The 25,214-nt window shown below is 37.5% G+C and overlaps 1 protein-coding gene across 1 annotated transcript in view; it reads left to right on the top strand.

Moving 5' to 3' along the window:
* The first annotated feature begins 4,448 nt into the window (after positions 1-4,448).
* The window catches only part of cachd1 (cache domain containing 1), an 89,404-nt gene continuing 68,638 nt past the window's right edge, over positions 4,449-25,214 (top strand). The window contains exon 1 of the mRNA XM_065239863.2: positions 4,449-4,914. Coding sequence (XP_065095935.1) covers positions 4,666-4,914 — 249 coding nt within the window. The 5' untranslated portion in view covers positions 4,449-4,665. The remainder of the gene's footprint in view (positions 4,915-25,214) is intronic.

Raw genomic sequence — 25,214 nt, 5'->3', positions numbered from 1 at the left:
AACCTTTCTGGTAAATCAGTGCTCCCAATTTACCAGTAAGACAGGTTGTAAGATTAACGGTAATTTGCCGGTAAGCGCTGTGTGTGAACGAAAAATATAGCATTACCGGCATTTAGATGACGTCAGACCGCGCTGACAGATCGGGCGGGCCAATCAGAAAGTTTTTTATACAGGTGACGCGGTATCCCCCAGACTGTTTACAGACGTTTCCACACACATGTTGCTTAAAAGTCGAGCACACCTGAAGTTAACATCCACATTTCTTCACCAAAGTTGTTTAAAACAGCTTACCATCTAATTGCCAAATTGCCGACGTCCTTAGCACACCATCTGTGAAGCCTAATGTGCAAACGCGCAGGTTCCGTTTGACGCCGCCTAACGCAATGTTGTTTGGTCACGTGCAACTTCGCGACCGCTTGCCAGAGATGTGAAAACAACAAAATACGGACCGTGGATATTAAGTCATAACCCGCCGTTTACAAATACGACACGGACGGAGCTCGCCGGCCGCGCGCCACAGGTAACTTCCGCTTTCCCTCCGAGTTTACCGGTATTTTGATACTGATGTGTGAATGATGTCTTACTGGTAAAAAGACGGAACGTCACTGCATGTGTGAACAGCACATTTTTGTATTTACTGGTAAATTCATTCTGGTAAATTCATGGTAATTTACCAGAATTACTGTGTGAAAGAGGCTATTGATGTTCACGTCACGTAATTACGTCACTTCCTAACATGACAACAGGGTAAATGCAACATTTTTCAACTTGCTGCTAAGATATATGACTTTTTGCTATGAAAATGAGGGGATTATGAAATCATGCAAGCCCTGCATATTTTGCGAGCAGAAATCTGCAATATATGCGGCGAAAGTGTGGCATTTTAAAAATGGGGCCTCCGCATAAATATGCGGACTTTGGCTGATTATGCATTGAATCATGCGATCACATAATCCAGGTTATCCTCACCCCATGGCGTCAATATTTGACGCCACTTGATCATGCGTCAATATGTTACGCGGAGGGTATACCCTTCGCGTCATTTTTTGACGAACTGGGGACTTCAATACTATTGAGTCCGTTGCATTCTCTTTCCTATTTTCGTACCATTTTCTTACCATTTTCGCGTCGGTTTAGGGTTAGATTTACATAATGACATCCCTACCCAAACCTATCCCTAACCCCAATGTCAGGCGACAACTGTTTAATTTCGCGTACCTAATAGTATTGAAGTCCCCAGTTCGTCAAAAAATGACGCGAAGGGTATACCCTCCGCGTAACATATTGACGCATGGTCAAGTGGCGTCAAATATTGACGCCATGGGATGAGGATGTGTTGCATAATCACGTTTTTCTAGAGGGACTGACAAACATGGATTGTGGATACAGTTCACTTCCTGGGCAGGTTGACGTGGACACGACCATCATTAAAATATATTTCTGCCCCGTTCCGTAGTCTATGTTTTCATATTTAAAGAATTTACTACTGACTAAACCATGATTCAAATGCAATGACCGTTGAGCAATGCAGAGTAGCGCTTGTTTGTCGTTTTTACAATCACAAATGCAGACATGGTTTTAATATTTTAGTTATCCTGACCTTACCAATCTGTTACATTCTGCTCATGCCGCACTGTTGATCGATTAATTTGATGTGGAAAATATGTGTAAAATGTGTTATATCATTGTATTATACAAAATAACATGGTTTTTAGCAATGTAATGGGTACTCTTTAAGGGCGGTTATTCAGACAGGGCTTAAACCCAGACTAAAATGCATGTTTGAGCTGTAAACAACTAAAAACAGCTTGCACTGATATTGGTGCCATTGTTTGGTCTTAAAATATACACCGGTAATGTTGTTTGTAAAAACTACTTTAAGGGGTAGTTAACCCAAAAATGAAAATTACCCTATAATTTACGAGCCATTCTTGATGTATATGATTATCTTTTTTTAAGAATTACACAATCTGAGTTATATTAAAAATTGTCCTGGCTGTTCCAAGCTTTATAATGGTAGTAAAGGGTGCTTCTGATTTGAAGCCCAAAAAAGTCCATCCAATCTTCACAGAAGTAGATGTAATCCACAAAGCTTTCAATAAAGGCCTTCTGAGGGCAATCGATGGGCAAGATATGGTACAAAATGGAGAAAATACTCAACTTGGTAAAGGTATTTATTTGTCAAAATTATTTCTCAAAAAAGCAAACTACAGCATATCAGGGAAAATATTTTGATGATCCTCTTTTGATTACAGCGGTCATTCTCTTGAGCATTGATCTTTTAAAATATTTTTTCCAAGTCTCTTTTCTTGAATTCTTCTTCAAGCTCACATTTTGGGTTGATACAAATTTAGCATTTAACATCACAGGTTAAATCACAACCCAATGGGTTGGATTCGTCCCTTTATGACCCAATGCTGAATTAAAAATAACCCAGCATTTTTTTGTTTGTAAGTAAATTAAAACCTTTCTATCTCTATTTCTTAAACACACACATACGCACAAATTTCCCAGCAGGAATGATTTAATCAATGCCCAGTTTCAGCACGTGTGTAGTTTGGTCCAACCATGTAAGTGCGCATAAAATTTTGATATCAAACAAGCTTTAATGAGACGCATTCTTTTCAGTGCACATTTTTACATAACACCTGAACATACTGTGAGATAAACAAGGTTGTCCATGCAGCCATGATGGTTAAGTACATGGAAAGACCAAATTCTGACTCTATTTAGTTGAATTGTGTAAAGATACCCTGCTGGGTGTTTTTCCAAAACCATAGGAATCTTCAGTTGCCCAAAATGACTGTCCTGAACCGATCTTAACCACAGTTCAGACCACATTATTATGCATCCTAGCTTTAAATTTTAAAATACAGTGTTTCACAAGTCTATTTAACACAGAAAAACATTCATTGCAAGATACCACGCATTCTCTCACACTTGAAGCATACCACACCATTTTCATTACAGGCTGTTTTACCACACAGATTAGATGACATATTTGCTATATTCAACTTATTGGAGACAGCAGTGATTTTCTGAGGGTTGGCATATGCAAACATCATAGTAATGTATCCACAAACCACACACACTGTTATGCTTCTGGCTTGCTGTTAGTGAAGAATGGGCATTGTGTCTGGTATTCAAATGCTTTTTGGTTAGTAACTGTGTTGCAAGATGGGTATAAAGTCCTGGGGATTTGAATATTGAGTGATAGTTGTAACCACATTTTGTCTAGGGAAAGATCTTTGTCATTTCTTTCGCTCTAAATGTTGAAGGTAAAAGTATTTAAGTATTCTAAAGGGAATTAAAATACCTATATTTTCAATAATAATTAAATTCCTGAAGAATTTTTTTTGTACATCATTAACATGTTCCTAAAACATAATATATATATATATATTTTTTTTATTAAATAATCTAGTTAATACATCATGACTTTAATTAATTAATATTATGAGAATTTATTACAAATAGTTTCAAAATTTCTGTTTATACAATTAACAGTCTAGATTGGTGTGCCACAACTTATATTAAAGGGGACATTTCACAAGACTTTTTTAAGATGTGTTGTCCCCTGAGTGCATATGTGAAGTTTTAGCTAAAAATACTCACAGATAATTTATTATAACATGTTAAAATTGCCACTTTGTAGGTGTGAACAAAATTGTGCCATTTTTGGGTGTGTCCTATAACATGCAAATGAGCTGATCTCTGCACTAAATGGGAGGTCTGTGATTGAATAGTGCAGATTAAGGGGCAATATTATCCCCTTCTGACATCACAAGGGGAGCCAAATTTCAATTACCCATTTTTTTCACATGCTTGCAGAGAATGGTTTACCAAAACAAAGTTACTGGTTAGTTCTTTTTCATATTTTCTTGGTTGACAGAAGCACTGGGGACCCAATTATAGCAAATTAAACATGACAAATTTAGATTTTCATGATATGTCATCTTTAATGCAGTAAAGCCACACTTATAAGGAAATGTTTTATATACATTTGAGGATGTTAAGTAGTCCAGAGATTGTTTAAAATCTCTTTTAATAACTTTCAGTTTATAAAACTGAGGTGAAAATAATAAAGGATGAATTTTAAATGACATTTCAAGGAGACATGTGGCCTCAACTGACTTTCAAGAGGTCCTTGGGATGACTTCAACTTATTTTAAATGAGAAAAAATTTGATAACCCAAATACAAATTGAGATAGCCTGCTTCGTAGTGTTTGATAATTTTTTATATTAAATATACTTTTTTAAAAATATTTTATTTTATTTAGTCTAGAAATTGTGAGACTCGAAATCCACTGCACTGCAACACGGGCTCATGGAGCGAAAACCTGAAGGGAAGTCCTAAAAAATACGAGTAGTAAATCCAAATCCAGTTTCTCAGGCGAATCCATACCGGTGTTTGGATGACGCGCCTCCTGCTTTTCACTCCTATTGTGATGCTCCTGCGCGCGCACACACACACACTACCCAGCGCCAACAGCCAAAGAAACTAATGTTGCCCTCCTAACCAGCGACTGAGTTTTTAAAACTATGCCTTGATGCAACTTACCGAACCCGCTGGAAATCGGAAAGTTTGAGAAGTGAAAAGGGAAAGTTGGGAAGTAATCGCTGAAGTTTTCCTGTATTCGCGTGCAGGAGCGCATCGAGCCATAATGGCGAGCCGCTCGCGGACAGGATCGCGGGGTTTACCTCGATTCTCGCTCGCGGCGTGGGACAGACACTACCGATCGTGCTGGAGTAACTTGAAGATTTCACAGTGGATCATGTTTGTTTTGTTTGTCTTTCTTTGTGGTGGATTTTGTGGAGCAGACAGTGAGTTTTCCATCTTGGAGGAGGCTCAAGTTTTGGCAGTGCAGATGGAAAAGCTGTCTACACAGGAGCTGGGTGTTCTCACCATGCAGGTAATAAAACACACCTTTCTGAAACTTTATCTTTTTGTTTTTATGCAGTTCTTTGAAGGATACCATTTCAGTTTGTGCGTTGCTGTGTTTTGTCTTGATATTAAATAACTTTGGAAGTGAAATAAAGTCAAAGTTGGTTAGGTTTAAATGACTGTTGCGAGCTCTGCGTGTTCTTATTTTGTTTAGTTACCTTTTGCTTTGCGTGCTAGTTGTATTACCTTGTAATAGAAAATATAAAGGCCGATGTTTTAAAAGTTATTCAGACTTTTTAAAACATTGTTGACATAAGTCTTCACAATTGTAGGTTATTGATGTCCCTGCGTCAGTATTCATGCTTTAAATGCTTTGTATGATCACCTGAATGCAAGGATTTATAGTCTTTGAAAACACTTTAGACCTGACCTATTTTACTTCCTCTTTGTTCATTTATTTCTCAGAAATATCTGCAATGCTTCATTGGTTCATTCAGTTAGTTTTATACTATTAACTGTTTAACTGGTAGGAGGTTGTTCTCTTCGATGTAAAGTTAAATAATAGAATTAAGAATGCAATTCCACACAGCAAATATCCTTTACATTTGCAGACTTTTATTTTATTGTGCATTGTCTTGTTGTCTTGTGCATTTGGCATTTATTTATTAGCAATGTTATTTATAAATGTTCGACAACGAATAACTACACTGCAATGTGTGTGTGAAATTCACACAAATTTCGCAGTTAATTACTAACGTGATTTTAGTAAATCCGATTTTTTTTAAGACAATAAAAAAAAAAAATATATATATAATATTACACACCTAAGATTATGGTGTAATTTCGCAACAAATTGCTAAAGCGCGCACTTCAGAGGGAGCGCGCTCAGAAGTGGTCAGTAGGGGGGCAACCCAAATGGCCTTTCATCTGTGCCTCACTATACAAGCTCCCCCTTTCTTCATCACACTCAGATGTTAATAATCTACCTCTCTCTTACTGTGTGTGTGTTTCTCTCTTTCACACACACACACACACACACACACACACACACACACACACACACACACACACACACACACACACACACACACACACACACACACACACACACACACACACACACACACTCCCTGCGGCATTTGGACTTTTAAATTGGTTGTAAATCCAACAAATGAGTTATACAGCCACATTCGTGCATTGGCAGAATCCACAGAATATCTGTTGATGGGATCGATTTTCCCTCCCTTCAATTGAACTGTGTATTTATTTAGAGGCTTTTCCCACAAAACGGGACGGTCTGCTTCCAGTTTAAATATTCCTGCGCCCATTAAAACATATCTGACCTCATATGTAGACAAACCCTTTTTACACCTGCATCCTAGCTTTGATTCAGGCCATGTTATGTAAGTCCCAGTGTTTGTTAATGCTGTGTTTGTGTTGATGTGATGGCTTGAGGCTGAAGCTGAATTTCAGGTTAATTTACAAAAGCAAAATTACGGTGCATAAAAAAGCATTTTATGAATCAAGAAGACAATTCAATATTAAATAAACTGTTGTAATTCTGTCTTTAAGTAAAACAGAATATTGGCGTTTTTCCCACCAATGATAGCTTTTAAATCAGGTTTCCTCTCAAAAATACCCAGTACCACCTGTTCAAAATCATCAGCCATGAGTGTTTTAAATAAAGTTTCAGCATTGGTATATTTACTTTTTTTTATTGGAAATATTACTCCGCAGACATGACTGAACTCTCTCTGTTTCTCCATCAAGCTGTTGGCTGTGGTTTAAGTTAGGGGCTATTTGAGCTGAGGCCTCCTAATTGAATAATGATGCTAATTCCAAAAACATGTGTAAAAAGTAATGGATACTGGATTGATTATGCAGCATCGGTTAGAATCTGGTGCTTTTTACATCTGTTTTTTCACCACCCTCCCACGAAAATGAACTTCATCTGTATCAAATTTTTATTAGCTCTGCATCATTGTGACGTGTGATTGTGTTAAAAAATTGAACGATGGTCAGAGAAAATCTATGCTTTTTTGACATACACCTGAAATTGAAATCTATACTATTGCATTCATTTCTATCGTTTAATGTACATATTGTATTGCTGTGGCCAAAGGTTTGGAGAATGATACGTGTCTGATAAGTGTCAAAGGTAGGGATGCGACGATAAATGCAGATATACACTACACTGTAAAAAAATTCCGTAGAAATTGCAGCTGGGTTGCCGGTAATTTACCGTAGATTTACATTTATGTTATTTACTGGCAAGAGTTTGTTCAAAGTTAAATGAACATTAAACATTTAAAAGTCTTTGTCTTTACAGAATTAAACTAAAAAAAAGCATCAAGCAAAACATTCTGGGAAACAAAATCTGAAGCAAAAAACAGAAAAAGGTTGATGATGATTTCTGGTTCCCAGAATGCTTTGCATGAGGCTGTAATTGTATATTTTTATTCTGTAAAGATAAAGACTTGTTAATATTTAAAATTTATTTAACTTTGAACAAACTCTTGCCAGTAAATAACATAAATGTAAATCTACGGTAAATTACCGGCAACCCAGCTGCAATAACATTGTAATTTCTACGGAATTTTTTTACAGTGTAATAATACCTGTCGGATAACAATATTGTGCACAGCTATTTCATGCAATACGACTTTGGATCGGTAAGTCCTTATCGATTTGAAATCACTGTTAGTTTGAGTCGTTTATAACATGCATTTGAAAAGCAACACTCGTCAAACATAATCATTATACATATTCTTTATTATCATGAACATACCTAAATAACAGCAATATAAATATATGCTTAAGCCTTTTTCTGGGGCTGCATGTGTAATGGTTCTTCTTCTGCGGCCCATATTGAGTTTCTACACGACAGCGCCCTCTGGCTTTTGGATGTAGCAGCATTTCCTATTTATTGGTACACCCCTAAAAGGCTTTAATTGACAACTATATTAAGTTTATGCAAAGAGTCAATATTTGCCATGTTGACCCTTCTTTTTCAAGACCTCTGCAGTTCGCCCTGGCATGTTGTCAATAATTTTCCGGTGGCAAATCTTGACTGATGGCAGCCCATTATTTCATAATCAATGCTAGGACTTTGTCAGATCTCCTCTAAGAGCAACTTATCCCAACCATCCAAAAACAATTTGGCGATCAACAGTGCCGTTTCCATCATGATCGGGCACCTTGCCATAAAGTCAAATGTAAAAACTAAGTGCCTCGGGGAACAAAACATTGAAATCTTACCTCCCCAAGTTGCCATTAAGTTCCCTGGATTGTGTATAATTGGTTAACTTTAAAATTGGGTGCAAATTATTATGATAATGCAGGCTTAGCCCTTGCAAGAAAGTGCTGAACTCAAATTATACCTCTTTATCATTAACTGTAAAAAAAATGGACGTGGTGTCCGTGACGTCACCCATAGGTTTGTGAAGAGCTTTTTTTAAACTTAAAATAGGCGGTACCAGACTGTCATCACATTTATTTCTGCTCCAAAATTGTTCGTTTTAACATGGTGGTCTATGGGAATTGACTTCCTTTTGGAGCCAGCCTCTAGTGGACAGTTGATGAATTACAGTTTAATTCACTTCTGTATTGGCTTTATCAAAGAGATCGAAAGGTTGCCCCTTGGTCTTTATACAAGTTTCTGCGTTTGTTTTAAGGCACGCTGATGGTATCCGATGAACCCTATTTACACAGCAGTTTGGTCCCAGAAATTTCTGTAAAAAACACAAAACAGTCCTCGTAAAGAGTACCTAGAAACATTGCCATAACATACACAGAAAGCATTCTGCGTGAACAAGATGCCGAAACAATGCCGCAAGGGGTGTGCCTTAGCGAGGACACGCGTGTAATTGCAACCAAAAACTGCTCTTTGAAACAGGGATTTAAACGCAAATCAACATTCATGCGAGAAATGTTGTCAACATGGACTGAAGCAGAGATTGGATTATCTTGTCATAAAGTAAAATGCACACGTGTGGTTTTTCTTGAGAGATATCATAGATAATTAGCTAAAAAATTAGCTGTGCAAAAATACGTCACGTGTCTTTATGGAAATTTTATGGTATGTGTCTGAATGCACGCACAGATTCCGGAAAATTGTTGACCGTTTGAACGGACACATTTTCCGTGTATCGTCCGTAATCTCTGTGTAAAAAGGACTAATGGAAATACCGTGGTTTTAAATGATAACCGCAGTTAGATAACTATATTAGGCTATTCTTATAGGTTGTCAAACACGCCTTTTGCCCCCATGTCATGTGGAAGTCCACAATATTTATTGCAAAACGTCCCATGGAGCAGCATGTTACTTAACCCTGTTGCATTAGTACTGAATGAAAGTTAAGGACATATTATTTACAAGTTATTCAAGATGTTTTACATCAAACAATAGAGGATTTTGCAGGAAAGCTGTTGAATGCCTAGAATTAAGTTCACCAAACACGAAACACATGTGGCGTGTATGTGTTTTGGACCAATATTACACCATGTCTTTGAACCCACAAAAAAAATGTATAATCGAATAATGCCAGTTTCTTAAAGTCTTAAGCGGTTGGCACAACACCATTGTTCCGCTAGCAACAAATACCTCACAGTCCATGAGTTTTATGCCGAAAGCTATTCCTGTTCCCTGTCCAGTCCTTTGATTTCAATAAATGACTACGAGAGCAGAAGAGTCCTTTTTGGGTATACACTTACTTTCTCATATATTTTCTGCTTTATGTTTCATTCCATTGTCACTGTTCTTTTGTCCCCTCACTGGATTTTAAGTATGCTTTCGAAACCCCTTCCTGTTGGGATACCAGGCTCGGTTTAACAATCCAAAGGGAATGTTCTTCGCCGTCTAATGCAGCAAAACATTTGTACGCTTTGATTGGGCTTTCTGCGAAGAAAATGCCACCCCGATGGTCCTCTCGCTGTGTATCACCATGGTAAAGTAAACCACAGCGAAGCCATTGTGCTGTATTTTTTAATTCACGTGAAACTTCGCCGTGCGGGCTTCTCATTGCACGGCTGCGATGCGCTTGTTATTGAACGACCTAGTTAGAAAGTCTGTCGCGCAGAAGCTTTTGAGAGGAGGTCTTTCATTCACAATCTCCCAGAGGCAATTCCCCCACCCTTTTTACTTGGAGAAGAGCCTGCGTTCTGTAGTGCCTTTTATTAACCAGGAGCTGTAATTAACCGGCCTTATTTAATCAGTTTGGGCTCTTGCTCTCACACACACGTTGGAAAGAATAGAAGCTTCATGGGATCTTTCTTTTGTGCGGCACTCAAAAGGTTCATTCACTACGTTCCTGCAGGGTCGACCTGGGATGGGGCACAGGGCCTTATCACAGGGTCTTCAATGGGGAGGTCTTCACACACCCTACCCTATCCCAAGGGGGATGGGAACGAGAGTCTAGAGGCCCCACAGCGCTCTTTAAAAGCGTGTCTGTGTTGGTGTTTGCTGGAAGATTGTGTGGTGTGGTTTGGTGCTTGTTCCATCCTCGCCTTTGGCGTTTAGGACTGCAATGGCCCTTCCCCTCTTTCCTCACATAGCCAGGCCCCACATTCATGTTGAGAGTTGAAAAGGGCCCTTACTGCGTTTGGACCAGACTGTTTTTCCATTAACTTTTTTTTTTTACTGACGACCCTCTCTCATGGACATGGGTTTTGTTTTTCTTTGTTAAAAGTGTACAACGAGCAACAGAATCTGATTGCATTGAAGAGCCCAATGCCATTTAAGGATCAGGCTTATATGATCACGTCATGCAATATTTAATCAGTTTAAATGCTCAACACATTCTTACCATTTCAAACCAGATATCAGGTCTATAAATAAATAAGAGACAAACAGAAGATTGCTGAAACAAAAAAAAAGTACTAGTTATGCATAACTTTAATAAATATACAATTTTAAAGTACTTAAAACATATTTAAAAGACATTATTTATGTGGATCTGACATCTTATGGTACTGTTTGATTAAGTGTGTTAAACTAGTGTGGTGTTGTGTGTGTGTGTGTGACACAGCATAACATCATGTTAAAAAGTTAACAGTGATTGATCATTTTACTCTCTGTCAGACTTTGGCTTTACATTGAGTGACACTGAGTGTCTTTTTTATTACAAACATCAAATTTAAGTAATAGAGAAATTCACTGGCCCATTGAAAATCTAATGTCTAATAAGTTTACCATGAATGAATACAATACATTATCCCTTAAATGCCTTGGTAACACTTTACAGTAAGGTTCATTAGTTAACACTAATGTTAACTACATTAGTTAACATGAACTAATAATGAATTGAAATTATACAGCATTTATTAATCTTTGTTAAAGGCGGAGAAAATGTTTGAAAAACGCATTGGAAAAGGGAGTCGGGACGATTACCAAAACACACTTGTAGCCAATCAGCAGTTAGGGCCGTGTCTACTAACCAACATCGTTGCCTGGGTTGCGTATGTGTGGGGTGGGTCTATCAAAAGAAGGTCTAGATTCTATTGGGGTAGGGGCGTGTATGTTTAGGTGATTTCAAATATCAACAATGGCTTTCAAACATGGTTCACTCCGCCTTTAATGTTAATTTCAACAATTAGTAATACTTTAATAAAATCTTGTTAAACGATATTTTTTATTTCAGGACATTTTATCGTGGTTTATAGTGAAACTGGTAATCGTCTCTTATCATTGTGCCTGCTGCACACATGGTACAGCAGCAAAGTCCTTAATTATTATGCCAGAATGAGAGTATAGTTCCTAGCCATATTGGTCTAGAAAATCGCAAATTTTACATTTCCATCGTTGATGTAACTACAGAAGAGTCAAGTTTTAAATGTGAAACATATCGAAACTCTTTGGTTATTTTTAAGCTTGATGCTAATGGTCTAATCAGATTCAATGGATTGCTAAGCTATGCTAAAAGGGGTACAGACAGATCCGGAGATTGACTGAATCAATTCCAAAAAGGAATGTCCCTTTAACACAGCTTTGATATTTTTAATAAAGCTTTTAAACTTTGAATCTAGCTGTTTTTGCACAAACTTATGGAAAGTCATAACCATTATAAAAAATTCACAATTTGTATGAATTTTTAATAACTCATTTGAATGTTTTGGTGCGATCTGCTTTGCAACAGTCATGAGTTTAGAGGTGGGGCTTCTATCTTGCCTTTTTACTATCATTAGGGTTTACTGACAAGCTTTTGGATAGCCGTGGACAAATTGTATGACAAATTGTGTTATATCGCCCAGCCATAGTGATCATACGTTTTTGTACAATTCACATTGTACAAATTCATACACAGTAGCCCCCGTTTTCCCTGTTAGATCATGTTAGCTATTTACGTATTCTTGGAATAGCTTTATTTGCACTACAGATTGTTATATGATTACAGATTGTTATATTCCCGATCGGCCTTAGTTACCATGCATTTACACAGAAAGGAGCTAGTTTTACTTGATGTTGAAGCAGGAATTTTTTAACATGGCAGGAGCTGAGGACAGTCTAATGCAACCAGACTCATTCACTGTGTGAACAAATAAAAGACTCATGAACCACTGTGCTCACGTATAGCAGACTGTCTGGTCTGAGCTCATTTAACTCTACTGCACTTCTGAAATAGAGAACTTAACCAGGCCTTGGTTTATTAGTCCCAGGGACTGTTTTCCATGGAAGTAACTTCAACCTATACATGGAAAACTACTGCATATGAGAAAAGTTTTTTCGCTGTCACAGAGAAAAGAGCACAGGTAGTAGATGAATACGTATAAGATGAAGGAATACTGGATAAGAGAAGCCTCTGTGATTAGCAGGTCACTCTCTGATTTAAAGATTAAAGAGGGTCTGTAAATGCAGAGCGCAGTAGTTTGCATCCCATTCAAGAGCCTTTATCTGATTTGTAATAATAGGGTAGGTGGAAAGTCTTTTTTTTGTCACATTTTCTTGTGCTCATGAGAGGTATCATGGGGCTGTTTACACTTGGTATTAAGATGTGTTTTCATCGATCGGATCACAAGTGGTCAAGAGAGACATTTTACGTTTACACCTGGTATTTAAATCCGTCTCTTTTGTCCACTTTAAACCGCTTCTGTCCTGAATACTGTGAGGGGGTGGTCCGTGAGACGGTGGGCGAGTCTCTCTGCTGTCATTCAAACGCGAACGGGAGTAATTATGAGTTTATATGGACGCAAACTAATATTATGTCGGAGTCCACTGCTTGTTTAGCAAGTAAACATGCTGCACAGTGTTTTGTTGTTTATATGTTGGAGCTTTCTCTGAATTTTCAGCGCAATTGATGAAATAGGATCGCGCAACTTTCACGCTTTCAAAACAAAACTACAGAGAACACCCACAGTAGTTTTATCAATGAAAGGCTAAAAATAGCGCTGTTCACCGTATGTTCACGCCAGAAGTCAAAAAAAGACGTAAAACTTGTGTTTAATACCTCAGATTAGATAAAAGGCGGTCGCGTGTGGCTGTTCGAACACATTCAACCACATTTGCGTTCCGCAACTCCAAAGCGTTCCGATCGAAAGTGGTTTCGACTACCTCTGGATGTGGTTGAAAGTGGTCGAAAGTGGACGCGTTCAAAATGTTTTGAACACCGTTTACACCTGGCATTAACGTCGTCCACTTGTGATCCGATTGAGGAAAACGCATGTTAATGCCAAGTGTAAACTGCCTCTATGTGGTCCTTTTCACACTGATTTTTTTTGTACTTGTATTTTTAACCAACATAAGTAGAGATTGGAGCTTTGAAGGTTTAACCAAAATGCATTAACTCTAAATTGATAGGCAGGCTGGATTTAAGGATCAACACCGGTCACCGGAGGGACTGTATGCAACTACACCAGATTTATTAGCCAGCCCTGTACTGGTAAATGGTAATGCTTACACTGTAAAACTGTTCACTTAACTCAACCATTTAAGTAAACCGGTTGCATTAGACCATTTAAGTTTTAAAACACATACATTTAACTACTGTGAACTTGAGTCATGTGCAATTATGCACTTATATTTAAGTAGTGTGAACTTAAATATAAGTGCATAACTGCATATGACTCAATTTGTTTAAGTTCACAGTACTCAAATGTATTTGTTTTAAAACTAATGCAACCGGTTTACTTAAATGGTTTGAGTTGAGTTAACTTTTATTTTTTTACAGTGTAGATTGGCAGTAATATAGCATTTGAATATGTACCATAGTAATGAATGATTACCATATTACATGGTATTTCATTAAAATAACTATAGTTTATTTATTATTTTAGTCAGATTAGTATTATTTGCTCAGCTCGTCATAATATTAAAGATTGGCTCCCTCTTTCACCACCCAAGATGAAACGGGAAATGACCTCAGATAATGTCTGATCTCTTGACACAATCTCTCTCTCAGCGTGTACTTTGAAAGATAAAAAGGACCTTGACTCGGAGGCCACTAATTGGCCAACAAAAAGAGAGCCTTCCCGCTTTGAATGTGTGACGGGGAAAAAGAAAAGCTACTGGAGCAACAAACAGCAGCTGTGTTTTGCTATGAGTCGCATTTCGAGACGGGCTGCTGTTCGCCAAGGACGTTATTTTATCTGCACAGACCGACTGGTAACGCAACACCTGCGTTAGCACGGCAGATGAACTCGGGTGCGAGAGCACATTTCCCTTTTCTGATATGTAAACATGACAGGACATCAAAAAGAATTTTTATTGGCGATGATTGCGCAGTTGCTGCCCAATGTTTACAATGTGGGCTTTGTTAATGTGTGGGTGTGCAAAAACTATTTACGATTATTTTATTTACGGTTAATTTTAAAGTAATTCATACGACTATTTATTCATGTTCCCAAGGGACTCAATAGAGATGTTGAGCAGTGTGGTGGTCTCATATTAACTTGCCTTGTCTTGTAATTGCTTTAGCAGTTTGGAAAAATTTACTGTTTGATTTATAAAGTGCTTGAGCATCTGAGAGAGAGGAGTAGGGGAAGAAGTGTGGAGATTTGTGGGCGAGAAAAAGAATATGTTTGTGCTCGATGTATGTCTGTGCACTTTTTAAAAAGTGCCGGCAGCGGTCTGCTTGGCACTCGCGCTTGTGTGTGTGTGTGTGTGTGTGTGTGTGAACTGGTTTGGTGCCAGGGTCTTTTTAATAAAAATCATGGGGACAGCGCTTTGGGCCTCTGGTGTCTGTTGAAAGGAACACTGTCTGTGTAATGAACAGCTTGCAACAGTGCACTGTGTGAATGCAGGTGGCTGGGGACACTCATAATAATGTGCACGTTCAACCAATTGAAATGCTTGATGTGTATGTCATTCAGAGCTTTTGCACTTGCTGTGCAGTTATGTAGCTTGCTGATGTGTATTAGACTGTGTTTTGCTTTAACTGGGCAGGTGGAGGTTTGATATATTTTGCCTGATTGTTTTTTTAATAACAGAGTTAAAATTACAGCCTTATATTCTAATATAGTATTAGTTTTTTTTTATACTGAATTAGAATGCAAGTGAAATCGTAAATAAATAAAAAATGCAAAAAGATGTTATAAAAAAATCTGGTATAGAAAAGAGCCTCGCAAAGCATAGTTTATTTGACTAGTACGTGCCAAATATAAATGCAAGTATGCACATATACTTACTTATAGTTTAATTAGGGTCCGTTTTATTTTTTCCCAAATTCCGTTTTATTTATTCTCAAAATCCGTTTGTATTTTTATGTATTCTGGTTTTAATGGTTAAATAAAATTTCAGTAATTAAAAAGCATATTTTTTCAAGCATATTATCAACTAAAAACATTAAGCAAATTTAATTTAACAGCAATTTATTGATTTTTTTTAATACATTTTGCTCAATGTATTTTGACTGTCACTTCAACAATGCTACTGACAAGCAACCAAATGTTTATTTTTATCCTTTAATCATAAAACTATACTCATCTTGTTTTACTTTTCAGAATCTGTATTTAATGTGACTATATAAGATATGAAATTGTATGTCACCAATCTATTATTCAACATTAGCAATAAATAGAAATAAAGCACTGCACAGTCCTCACTGTATGAATGAAATGTTCAGCTGCAAAAGTTGTTCAGTTAAGAGTAGTGAGTGATTTTCATTTTTGGTGTGTAATGAACATTTCTGACACAGAAAGCAGCAGGCTACTGTCACTTTCAAGACCCAAGACTGCAGTGTTTCAGTATACTGATAAACATCAAGCTGTTTATGTTCACTTAAACAAGAAAGCTAAATTAGTTAAGTGATCATGTGTGTGTGTTGACTGCCGGTACCAATACTCCTGTGTGTGCGCTTCGTGAGTCCTCATAACATAAACGAGCTATACACAAGGGTAAATAGATGTCAAGAGTCTGCTGTGTTCCCGACTTTGACAAAACCTGCTTGCGCTTTGGCAACGTTTGTTATTGTTTGCAATGCATGACGAGAAACGGACGTGTCTTTCTTTACAGCCAACATTACACAAAGCAAAATGTTTCTGTGCATTTCAGTCATTTTATTTGCAGTTTAATAAGTTATAATGTGTTTCAAAAATTATTCAATGCAAAATTTGCTAAATTCTGCGACATTACGCGTTTTTCATTAAATTCCGTTTTTCTGCTTGAATTACGTAATTCCGTCTGTGTTTTCCGCATTACTTAATGGTGACGTTTGAAACATTGACACTTATTTGTTGATTGTGATATTATAGATAAAATAGAATTCCATATCTACAAGTCTAGCAATACTATTTTGAAGTAATTCAGTGCAGGCTATAAAGACAAACTATTGCTTTGTTTCTGTAGAGCACTCTTTACAAACATTGTACATGATCATAAGGATTTTCATTCTTTTGACTATTGCTGTCTTTTCTCACTGCCTCTTTTTTTTAATGATTTCTTCCAGGCACGAAATTCATTTCCCTGCTATTTCTCTGCCTGTTTAGAAATAAATGTCACCAAACATTTTATGTGTCTCATGATCAATCATTTAAACATCTTGAATCCAGCAAGTTTTGAAATATTATTCTGCACTTTCCCCTAACAGATGATGATCTGTCTCTATCAGGCTCTCTTTCTCGCACACTGGCACAGCTGGAGATGTTTGTTTATTAGCAGGGTGTGCCATTAGCACTAGCGCTTAACAAAAATAATTGTTGTTTGATAAAAGATGCACCAATATAAAATGTTTTGTATTCCTGATTATTTAGATTAATATCAGCAAATACTGATAGTTTGGTGATTATATTAACTTGAATGAATTAAATTCAGAAGATTACATTTTCTGATTGTTATTCTTTCATATAATGACCATTAATATAAAGCAACTAGTGATGTTTCTTTTCATTTTTTTTTTATACACAGAGCTCAAAGTAATTGCATTTTCCTGTTCTCTTTTGATTGACAGGATATATCGGCAATGACTAACGTCTGTTTTTAAACTATCGCCCGATATTGTGAAAAATTGCTTTTAGCAACGATATCGATAATTAGCCTATATATCATCTCTAAGAATAATTTTTTTGTTGTTTTGATGTGGTTCTTTTTTGTACGGAAATGTGATTTTTACTTTACACCATATTTTGGTGCTCAAACTTTTATGAGCGGTGTCCCATTTTATTGTATTAACAAAACGATGTGATAGTCTGCTGCTGCACAACAGAGTCATATAACAATCATAATGTGTACATTTACATGGTCGGCAGTGGCCAAAATGATAAATTAAATGATATAATAAATAAATAAATATTTATGTGAATTTAAGGTGCAGCCTCAAGGATCAAATCACTTTGTATTGTAAATTTTTTATGTGTAGTTTTCACCATGATTATTTATCTGGAGTGATCTGCTGTTAGATTCAACTTTATTTCTCTTACTTTTTGATTTGTTTGTTTTAGTCTGTAAATTTAATACAACCAGAATAAACCCTTCAGCTGTATATCATCTTTGAATAAGGATTTGCCAAGTTATTTTAATCGTATTCTTAGGATCTAAGTTTAAGTTGCTCACGGAGGATTAGGTGAGTTTGTTTGTTTACATCGTCTTCGCAAAGCATTACGGACAGTGCCAAAACTAAGTGCCGTATTCCTGTATTACCGGGATCCAAGAAAAGAGGCAAAGTTGTGTTATTTTTTTCAAATTTGAATTAACCTGGCAGCATTCTCAGTGGAAATGTCATAATTTCGAGAGCAGCTGCGCAGGAATGTAAACAGTGATTTGACAGCAAATATATCTTCAGTTGCCTGAGGTGTTTACTGTCTTCACTTCTTGTCCTATGTTTTTCTTCAGTGTGAGCTTACCAGTGTGCACAAATGCATGTTTGTGTAAGGTAAAGTGATCCATTAGTTCCAGGTGTTTTGAGGAGCTAAACTCTAGACCTGCAATCGCGTCATGATATATAATCTGACAGTAACCGATGATTTCCAAACTACTGATAAAAATACATGCATGCTTGCTAGAATTGAAAGAGAAGACATAGCTAAAATGGGTGTATTTTTCCACCTGTTTCCCACAAATGTGTGCATGAAAATTTGACTGAAACTGTACTATAATAGAAATAATTGCCTGTAATTGATGGTTTCGTAAAATGTTTCACTTTGTCACTACTTCTAGTTTCATCTTACCGGTCTAGTAAATGTATATGCTTACCCTCCTCTTACATTTTTTAACATACAGGTTTGACTGGTATACAACATGTTTTAGAACCATTAATTCTGTTTAGTTTGGAAATTAATTTACCCCAGATTTTGGTATGCTATTCCCCACTTTCCCTTAATCATATTGTACCAGTTCTTATATCTTGAGAGGAAGTTTTTTTTTAATCATTTATACAACCAACAGCAGCTGAGGCTTATACCTGACCGTTTGTAGTATGAAACCTTAAGTCTATCGGAGTTTGGCAGGCTTGTTTATATCAGAGGACCCTCTTGCCCCATTCGTCTCTGTCCAGCTCACTGATGCCTGTCTGTAACCAAGCCCCTGTGTCCATCTGAGCGTGTTCACCACGCACCCTGAATTCACATCCGGCAGGCAGCCAACAGAGCTTTTGTCCTGTGGACTGAAGCAAGCAGTAGGATTCTGCTCTGTCTTACTGATCCGAGAATAGACCAGGAACTAACAAGAGATAAGCGGTGATCCCAGACTGGAATGATTCTCCCTTAACACTGGAATGTGGTTCCTCTGGCTGTGCATTCACTGGAAGAAACATCATTTAAAGTGTTTGCAGTAAAATTTAAAAAGTCTAAACATGAAAAAATCATCCTACTTAATGCGCAGATCATCTTGACAACTTTAAAATTGACTGAGTAAGGCCATGTCAAAGGTTGAAATGAAAGTGAAATCACTAGCTACGTTTACATGCAACCAAATAATCAGTTTGTAATCGTATTGATGGCTTAGTCATATTGAAAAGCCTTCAGCACCTTAATCAATATGGTGAAACTTTCAATTGTATTGAAAGGGGTTGTGCAGTCCGATCTGTGATCCGCTCAGCAGGAGAAATTTATGCATGTAAACTTAGTATTTTCTTAATCGGATGCCAAAAAGACACTGTGCACATGCGCAGAACATTTGTGCTGAAGTCCACGTCTTAAATTAAGCTCATATTTATGTATCACATAATTCTCGTCACAGAAACATGCAATAGCAAGGCAATTGGAACATGTTTTATTAAAGGGGATATATCATGAAAATCTGACTTTTTCCATGTTTGTGCTATAATTCGGTCCACAGAGCTTCGATCAACCTAGAAAATGTGAAAAAGATCAACCCAGTAACTCAGTTTTGGTAAACAATTCTCTGCAAACATGTGAAAAAATAGGTCATTGAAATTTGGCTCCTCTTGTGATGTCAGAAGGGGATAATACCGCCCCTTAATTTGCACAATCCAACCACGGCACACTTTTGCTCACACCTACAAAGTGGGAATTTTAACATGCTATAATAAATTATCTATATGATATTTTGAGCTAGAACTTCACATATGTCCTCTGGGGAAACCAAAGATTTATTTGAAATTTATAAAAAAAAATCTTGTGAAATGTGCCCTTTAAAGTAATGGGGTCACGCGTTGTACATTCTGCAGCGTTCATGTGTACTTGCATCACATCAGGCTACATAAAGCAACAAAAAAACATTGTGCCTTTTGAAAATTAAGTTTTTATTGCCTATAAATCATAAATCTTCTTAAGAACAATCTTCTCCAACTCCGCTTTATACATTTATCCAGAAATAAAGCATGACTTGACGAGAGATGCTCTGCGCTGGGTGGCGTTGCCAAGGGTTGTTTTTTTCTGCGGGTTAAAGATGAAATAATTTAGTTATTGTTCATTTAGTTATTGATATTTGGGCTGTGAATAGTCATTTGGATGCTTTTAGGTTAGTTTTGAATGTCCATTGGAATGGTTTTGATACGTGAGTCTGGCAACCCTGGCTTTGCTCTTGCGCAGACGTTCAGTTCGGTTTATATAGAATGTACATTTTAACAAACATTTTAATCAGATTGTAATGTTTAGGGTGCATGTAAACTGTATTGCCGTAACCGTCAATTGGATTAAATGCAGTCGTATTGACAAAATTTTGTGCATGTAAACATGAGTGAAATTAAATTTTGATGCTTCTCATAATTACATTAGCCTGGATTTCACAAACACCCAAATTTTAGCCATGTATTTTGAACTTGATGTCAACATAAGTTGGAACTGATTTAAATGTTAAGGGGCTGGACACACCAAAGCTTTTAAACGCGGCTGAAAACGCCTCGAGGACGCCGAATACCAGCTGTTTTTCAGCTGAGTGCCAGCTTTCTTCAGCTGAGCGCTTTGGTAGCTGTGATACTTCAGCTGCGAGCCGGTTGGTTGCTGTGGTAATGTCCCGCCCCTCCTCCACTGTGATTGGGCGGCCGTGTGAGAACTGACATTGACGAGCGGAGCTTTTCTTCCAAAGTTGAATCTCTTTCAACTCTAGACTCTCAGCGCCGAGCGCGGAAAAACCGCGGAGCGACGGTTTTCAGCGCGGAAAAAACCCGCTAGCTGCTGGCTTATTTGAAAAATGCCGAGCTTCACTTGGAAGCAATTGAAAACATGCACCGGCCGCGGACGTAAAAGTTTTGGTGTACACAACCACTAAGACATTTTGTGTTTACTTTTACAATACCATAACTTTTTGAATACATTTTACAGAAATAACATTATTGGCAGTATTTTCCTGAACTTCTCTCTGATTCAGTCTTCACGGTGAAATATATAACACTAATTAGAAATGTTAACATGGCTATATTTTAACTATTTACATTCCTTGTGAGCCCCCAGTTCACACTTGAATGAATTAAAAATGAATTAACATGTACCAGCACAACTAGTAGTTGTTTTTGTGACTATAAATGTCAAAAGAATATTTTTTCCACCTCAGTGATGCAATACAGAAGCCTATATCCATGTAATGGACCTTTAACGTTCCCCATGTTTTTGAGCACTTGAAGTCTTGCGACACACAGAGCACATTTGTACAGTAATTGTAGTTAGTGTTGGTCAAGGCATGGGCAGTCTTCCTGTGAAAGATTCAACATTCTTCAGTGACAGCCCTACAAAGCCTTTCTTCTGTGCTACTGCTCCTCTGTCTGCTGGCCCTGTCATCCGTATATGAGGAGTGACTATGGGTCATTGAGCCAGAGAAAGAAGCAAGGTTTGGTTAAACGATATTTCCCAGGAACAAGAGATCACTACATAGGGTTAGGAATGTAATCTGTTCTAGAGAATAAAATATATTCAGAAACAGATGATCCATTTCAATTATAAATAACTGATGAATTGGTGGCTGTACGATTTGCATGTACAGATAAAGTTTTGCATGTGTGTTAGTAAAGTTGTAAGTGCAGAGAAAGATTTGTAAAATTGTAGATTCGTATTTAATCTTTTTTCGACTCATGTTCTTTGGCTTGAGGATTTTTACTTTCACACCATGATGTTATAATGCAAAAGAGATTTGTAAGAACGGTTTTTGTGTCCATGTCATTAAAGCCTGCACCTAATCTTTAAATAAAGTATTAACTAAACTAGAAAACAAATCCAGAGAATATTAAACATTGATATGACATTATATTTTTATAAAAATGAATGTGAGTGAGTAGACTATTCTATATCTGCTATTTGCATTTTCTTCAAATTCGTCTCTCCAGGTTATTGTGATTTGAAGTAATGTATTCATACCAATGTAAGAATATAAAACAGGTTTCTGGTTTATTAGGAGAGGCCTGTTTGTTTAAGATGGATGGTGCTGAAATGTTGATTTTAACAAGTTTGCCGACACGGATGGATTGCTCTGTTCCCATAAACTCAAACAGACATGGGACGTTTGATCTGAATTAGGTATTTTTATGTGGAAAAAAGAGATTTGTCTTTCTGTCCAAGCACAAATCCTGCTGTAGGTCAACTCTTTTTCTAGTTTCTCACTTACTAGCTTGATATTATTTAGCCTTTCTCCTTTCTTCAAACCGTAGATTGAAGTGGATTGCATGGGTGTAAATATGAATGCAGGCGCCCAAATCTGTTTGCGTGTGTCTGACTGGGTATCAGTGCCAAGCTGTTGGCAATGTTAAAGGAGAATGAGTTCAAAGCACAGCAAAGCCTGACGCAGCCAAAGCCTGAGCCATTTGTGGCCGATGTGGGTTGAGGTGGTGGTTGGCACATTGGAAATTTACACCACTATGAGTGCCAGGGTAGCCGGTGCACAGTCCAAGGATTGCAATATAACCCATGTGTAGCATCGTAATGAAAAACACTTGACAGAATTCCTTGTTGTTGGTATTTTGCCTTGTTGTTGGTATTTTACCTGCCTATAATTGGACAATGCCGTTTGCGCCAGTTGGAGGATTGATGGGCCGTTTAGTTTAGGTGCGCTATACCAAGAATCTGTTAATTACATTTTATGTATTACTTTGATCCTTCAATAAAGCAGTTTTATAAGTTGCTCAATGGTATTTCAGTTTAACAAGGCCAAGTTTTGAAGTTTATTTACACCTTTAGTTCCACAAACCAAAATTCGTATAAATACCATTCCGAAAAGAAATGCTGTCAATGTAGTACTTGAATAGTGAACAATTTACTGTATAAATACCCAGATGCATGAATATGGTAAATGGTATCCATAAAATGCGATTACCATTCACTTAGATTCACCACAAAATTCAAAATCACATTTGAAGAGTTGCAAGATCCGCTAAGTGCGTCTTGTATGATTTATTGCTAATTCACATTTTTTATCAGACTCTAATTCTGCCAAAAAACAAGTATTTCAGAATGGCCTGTTTAAGCGGATTGGACGTGAAAGGTTTTGATTAACGTATAGTACGTGTCGAGAGCATTCGTGACACATTCATTATCTAATTTTTGACAGAGGTGGCGCTTTTGCACCTGAACTCTTTATTTATTTCTCCACTGCTCCCTTTGGACCAACACTGATCTCCCATCTGCACAGCAAACTCCATCAGGACAGTGTTATCCCACACACACCCTGCCAGGGTTGCAGGAAATGAAGCGCTGTCTCCATCTTCCCTCATAGATGGATAAACTTCAGGAATGTCAGGGTTGTGGACTTCAAGACCTTTTCCTTATTTTCCATTCTTCCCCACCCCCATCAGCTTTACAGAGACTTGTGAACTTATGTTTGAAGCTCGCACTTCACCACTGACAAACACACCGTTGATCTCCCAAATTGTAACACCCCTCGAGAGAAAAAAGATTACAGACGCAGAGTCTCTGTCATGTTTACCTCCATAGCTCAATTTATAGCTAAGAAGTCTAAAAGTCTCACTCTTCTTTCTTTTTTCATGGTGCAGATAAAATTTAGTTTAAATACATTTAATGCCTCTAAGACAGTGGTTCTCAAACTGGGGTCCGCAGCCCAGATGGTGCCGGGGGGCCCCTTTTTTATGAAATTTTATAAAATACATTAATTTATCATGAATTCTGTGTAATTAAACCTTAAAAAATAAGGCTACTAACCAACAGCACTACTTTGTATAATTTAATATGTTTTGTTTAATTAAAATGTTACCTTTTAGAACAAATTTGTTGTAACTTTTCTTTGGGGGGGCCGCGAAGGAATGCACCGTACCCAAGGGGGGCCACACACTGATAAAGTTTGAAAACCGCTGCTCTAAGAAACTGTTTACACCTGGTTTAAAGGGCTGTTTACATCCGATATTAACATGCGTATATCAGATCACAAGTGGTCAAGAGAGATGGATTCCGTTTGCACCTGGTATTTAAATCCATCTCTTTTGTCCACTTTCGACCACTTCTGTCCTAATTACTTTGAGGGGGTGGTCTGTGGAGCCTGTGGGCGAGTCCCTCTGCTTTTCTACCGGGTGCAGTACAAAGTACCCAATACTTTTTGTAGTACCACCTCGGTTGGGGTTCCAAGCAAGCCGAGCTGATACCAAAACGTGATGCAAAAACACTGTAGATCACTGATTGGTCTGAGAGAATCGTCACTACCAGCGTCATTGCTATAATGTAAAAGATTAGCTTTACCTTTGTGCTAGCTTATGCTGTCTTGAGTAAACCTGCTGTCATCTATGCTTTGTTGTAAGTTCCCAAACTCCCTTTTAGCGATTAAAAAAAAACATCCACAGGTTGAGAATCAGAAACACCATAACAGTTTTTTCCAGACTTTGAGTTTATATGCTTAAATGCAACTTAAATGAAGCTCAGCAGAGCGCGTCATCTGATGCCACGAGTGTTTGTACAGAAACTGTCATGTGAGACAGATAGTGATAAACTTGATGTGCAAACATCTATTTGTGGTGGTCAATTTTAATTTTGTGTCGGACTAAGAAATAAATGAATGTATGGGAATGTATAGCATTCCAACAACGCTCTCACTTGTATGATTTCACAGCAGTAGGCCGCGCAAATATAATGACACGCCTATAATCCTTCCCACTCTGAAGTGTTACTAAACTCGATGGAAAAGCTAACCAATCCAAAGTGAGCTGAGCTGACCTGACCTGACCTAAACCATGGGGTACTATGCAATGGAAAAGCACAATTATAAGACAAGGTGCAAATTCTGATTTATATTTGGTTGCATCAATTTAAATGCGCCATTTCTGACCCTCAATTGCCCACAGACTCTCCCCTCAAAGTAATCTTGACACAAGCAGTCGAAAGTGGACAAAAGAGACGGATAAAAATACCAGGCGTTAACGTGAATGTGTCTCTGTTGTCAACTTGTGATCCGATCGTCCAAAATGCATTTTAATACTAGGTATAAACAGCCTTAAAGATCAAGACACTTGAGTGAGAATGTTTCACGATGGCCATTTTTCAACTAATACAGCCAAAAATCGTGGGGTGTGA

This window comes from Paramisgurnus dabryanus, chromosome 7, assembly GCF_030506205.2.
Source record: "Paramisgurnus dabryanus chromosome 7, PD_genome_1.1, whole genome shotgun sequence".
Taxonomy (NCBI): Eukaryota; Metazoa; Chordata; class Actinopteri; order Cypriniformes; family Cobitidae; genus Paramisgurnus; species Paramisgurnus dabryanus.
Note: the sequence above shows the minus strand (reverse complement) of the source record. Positions and strands in the feature narration are given on the sequence as shown.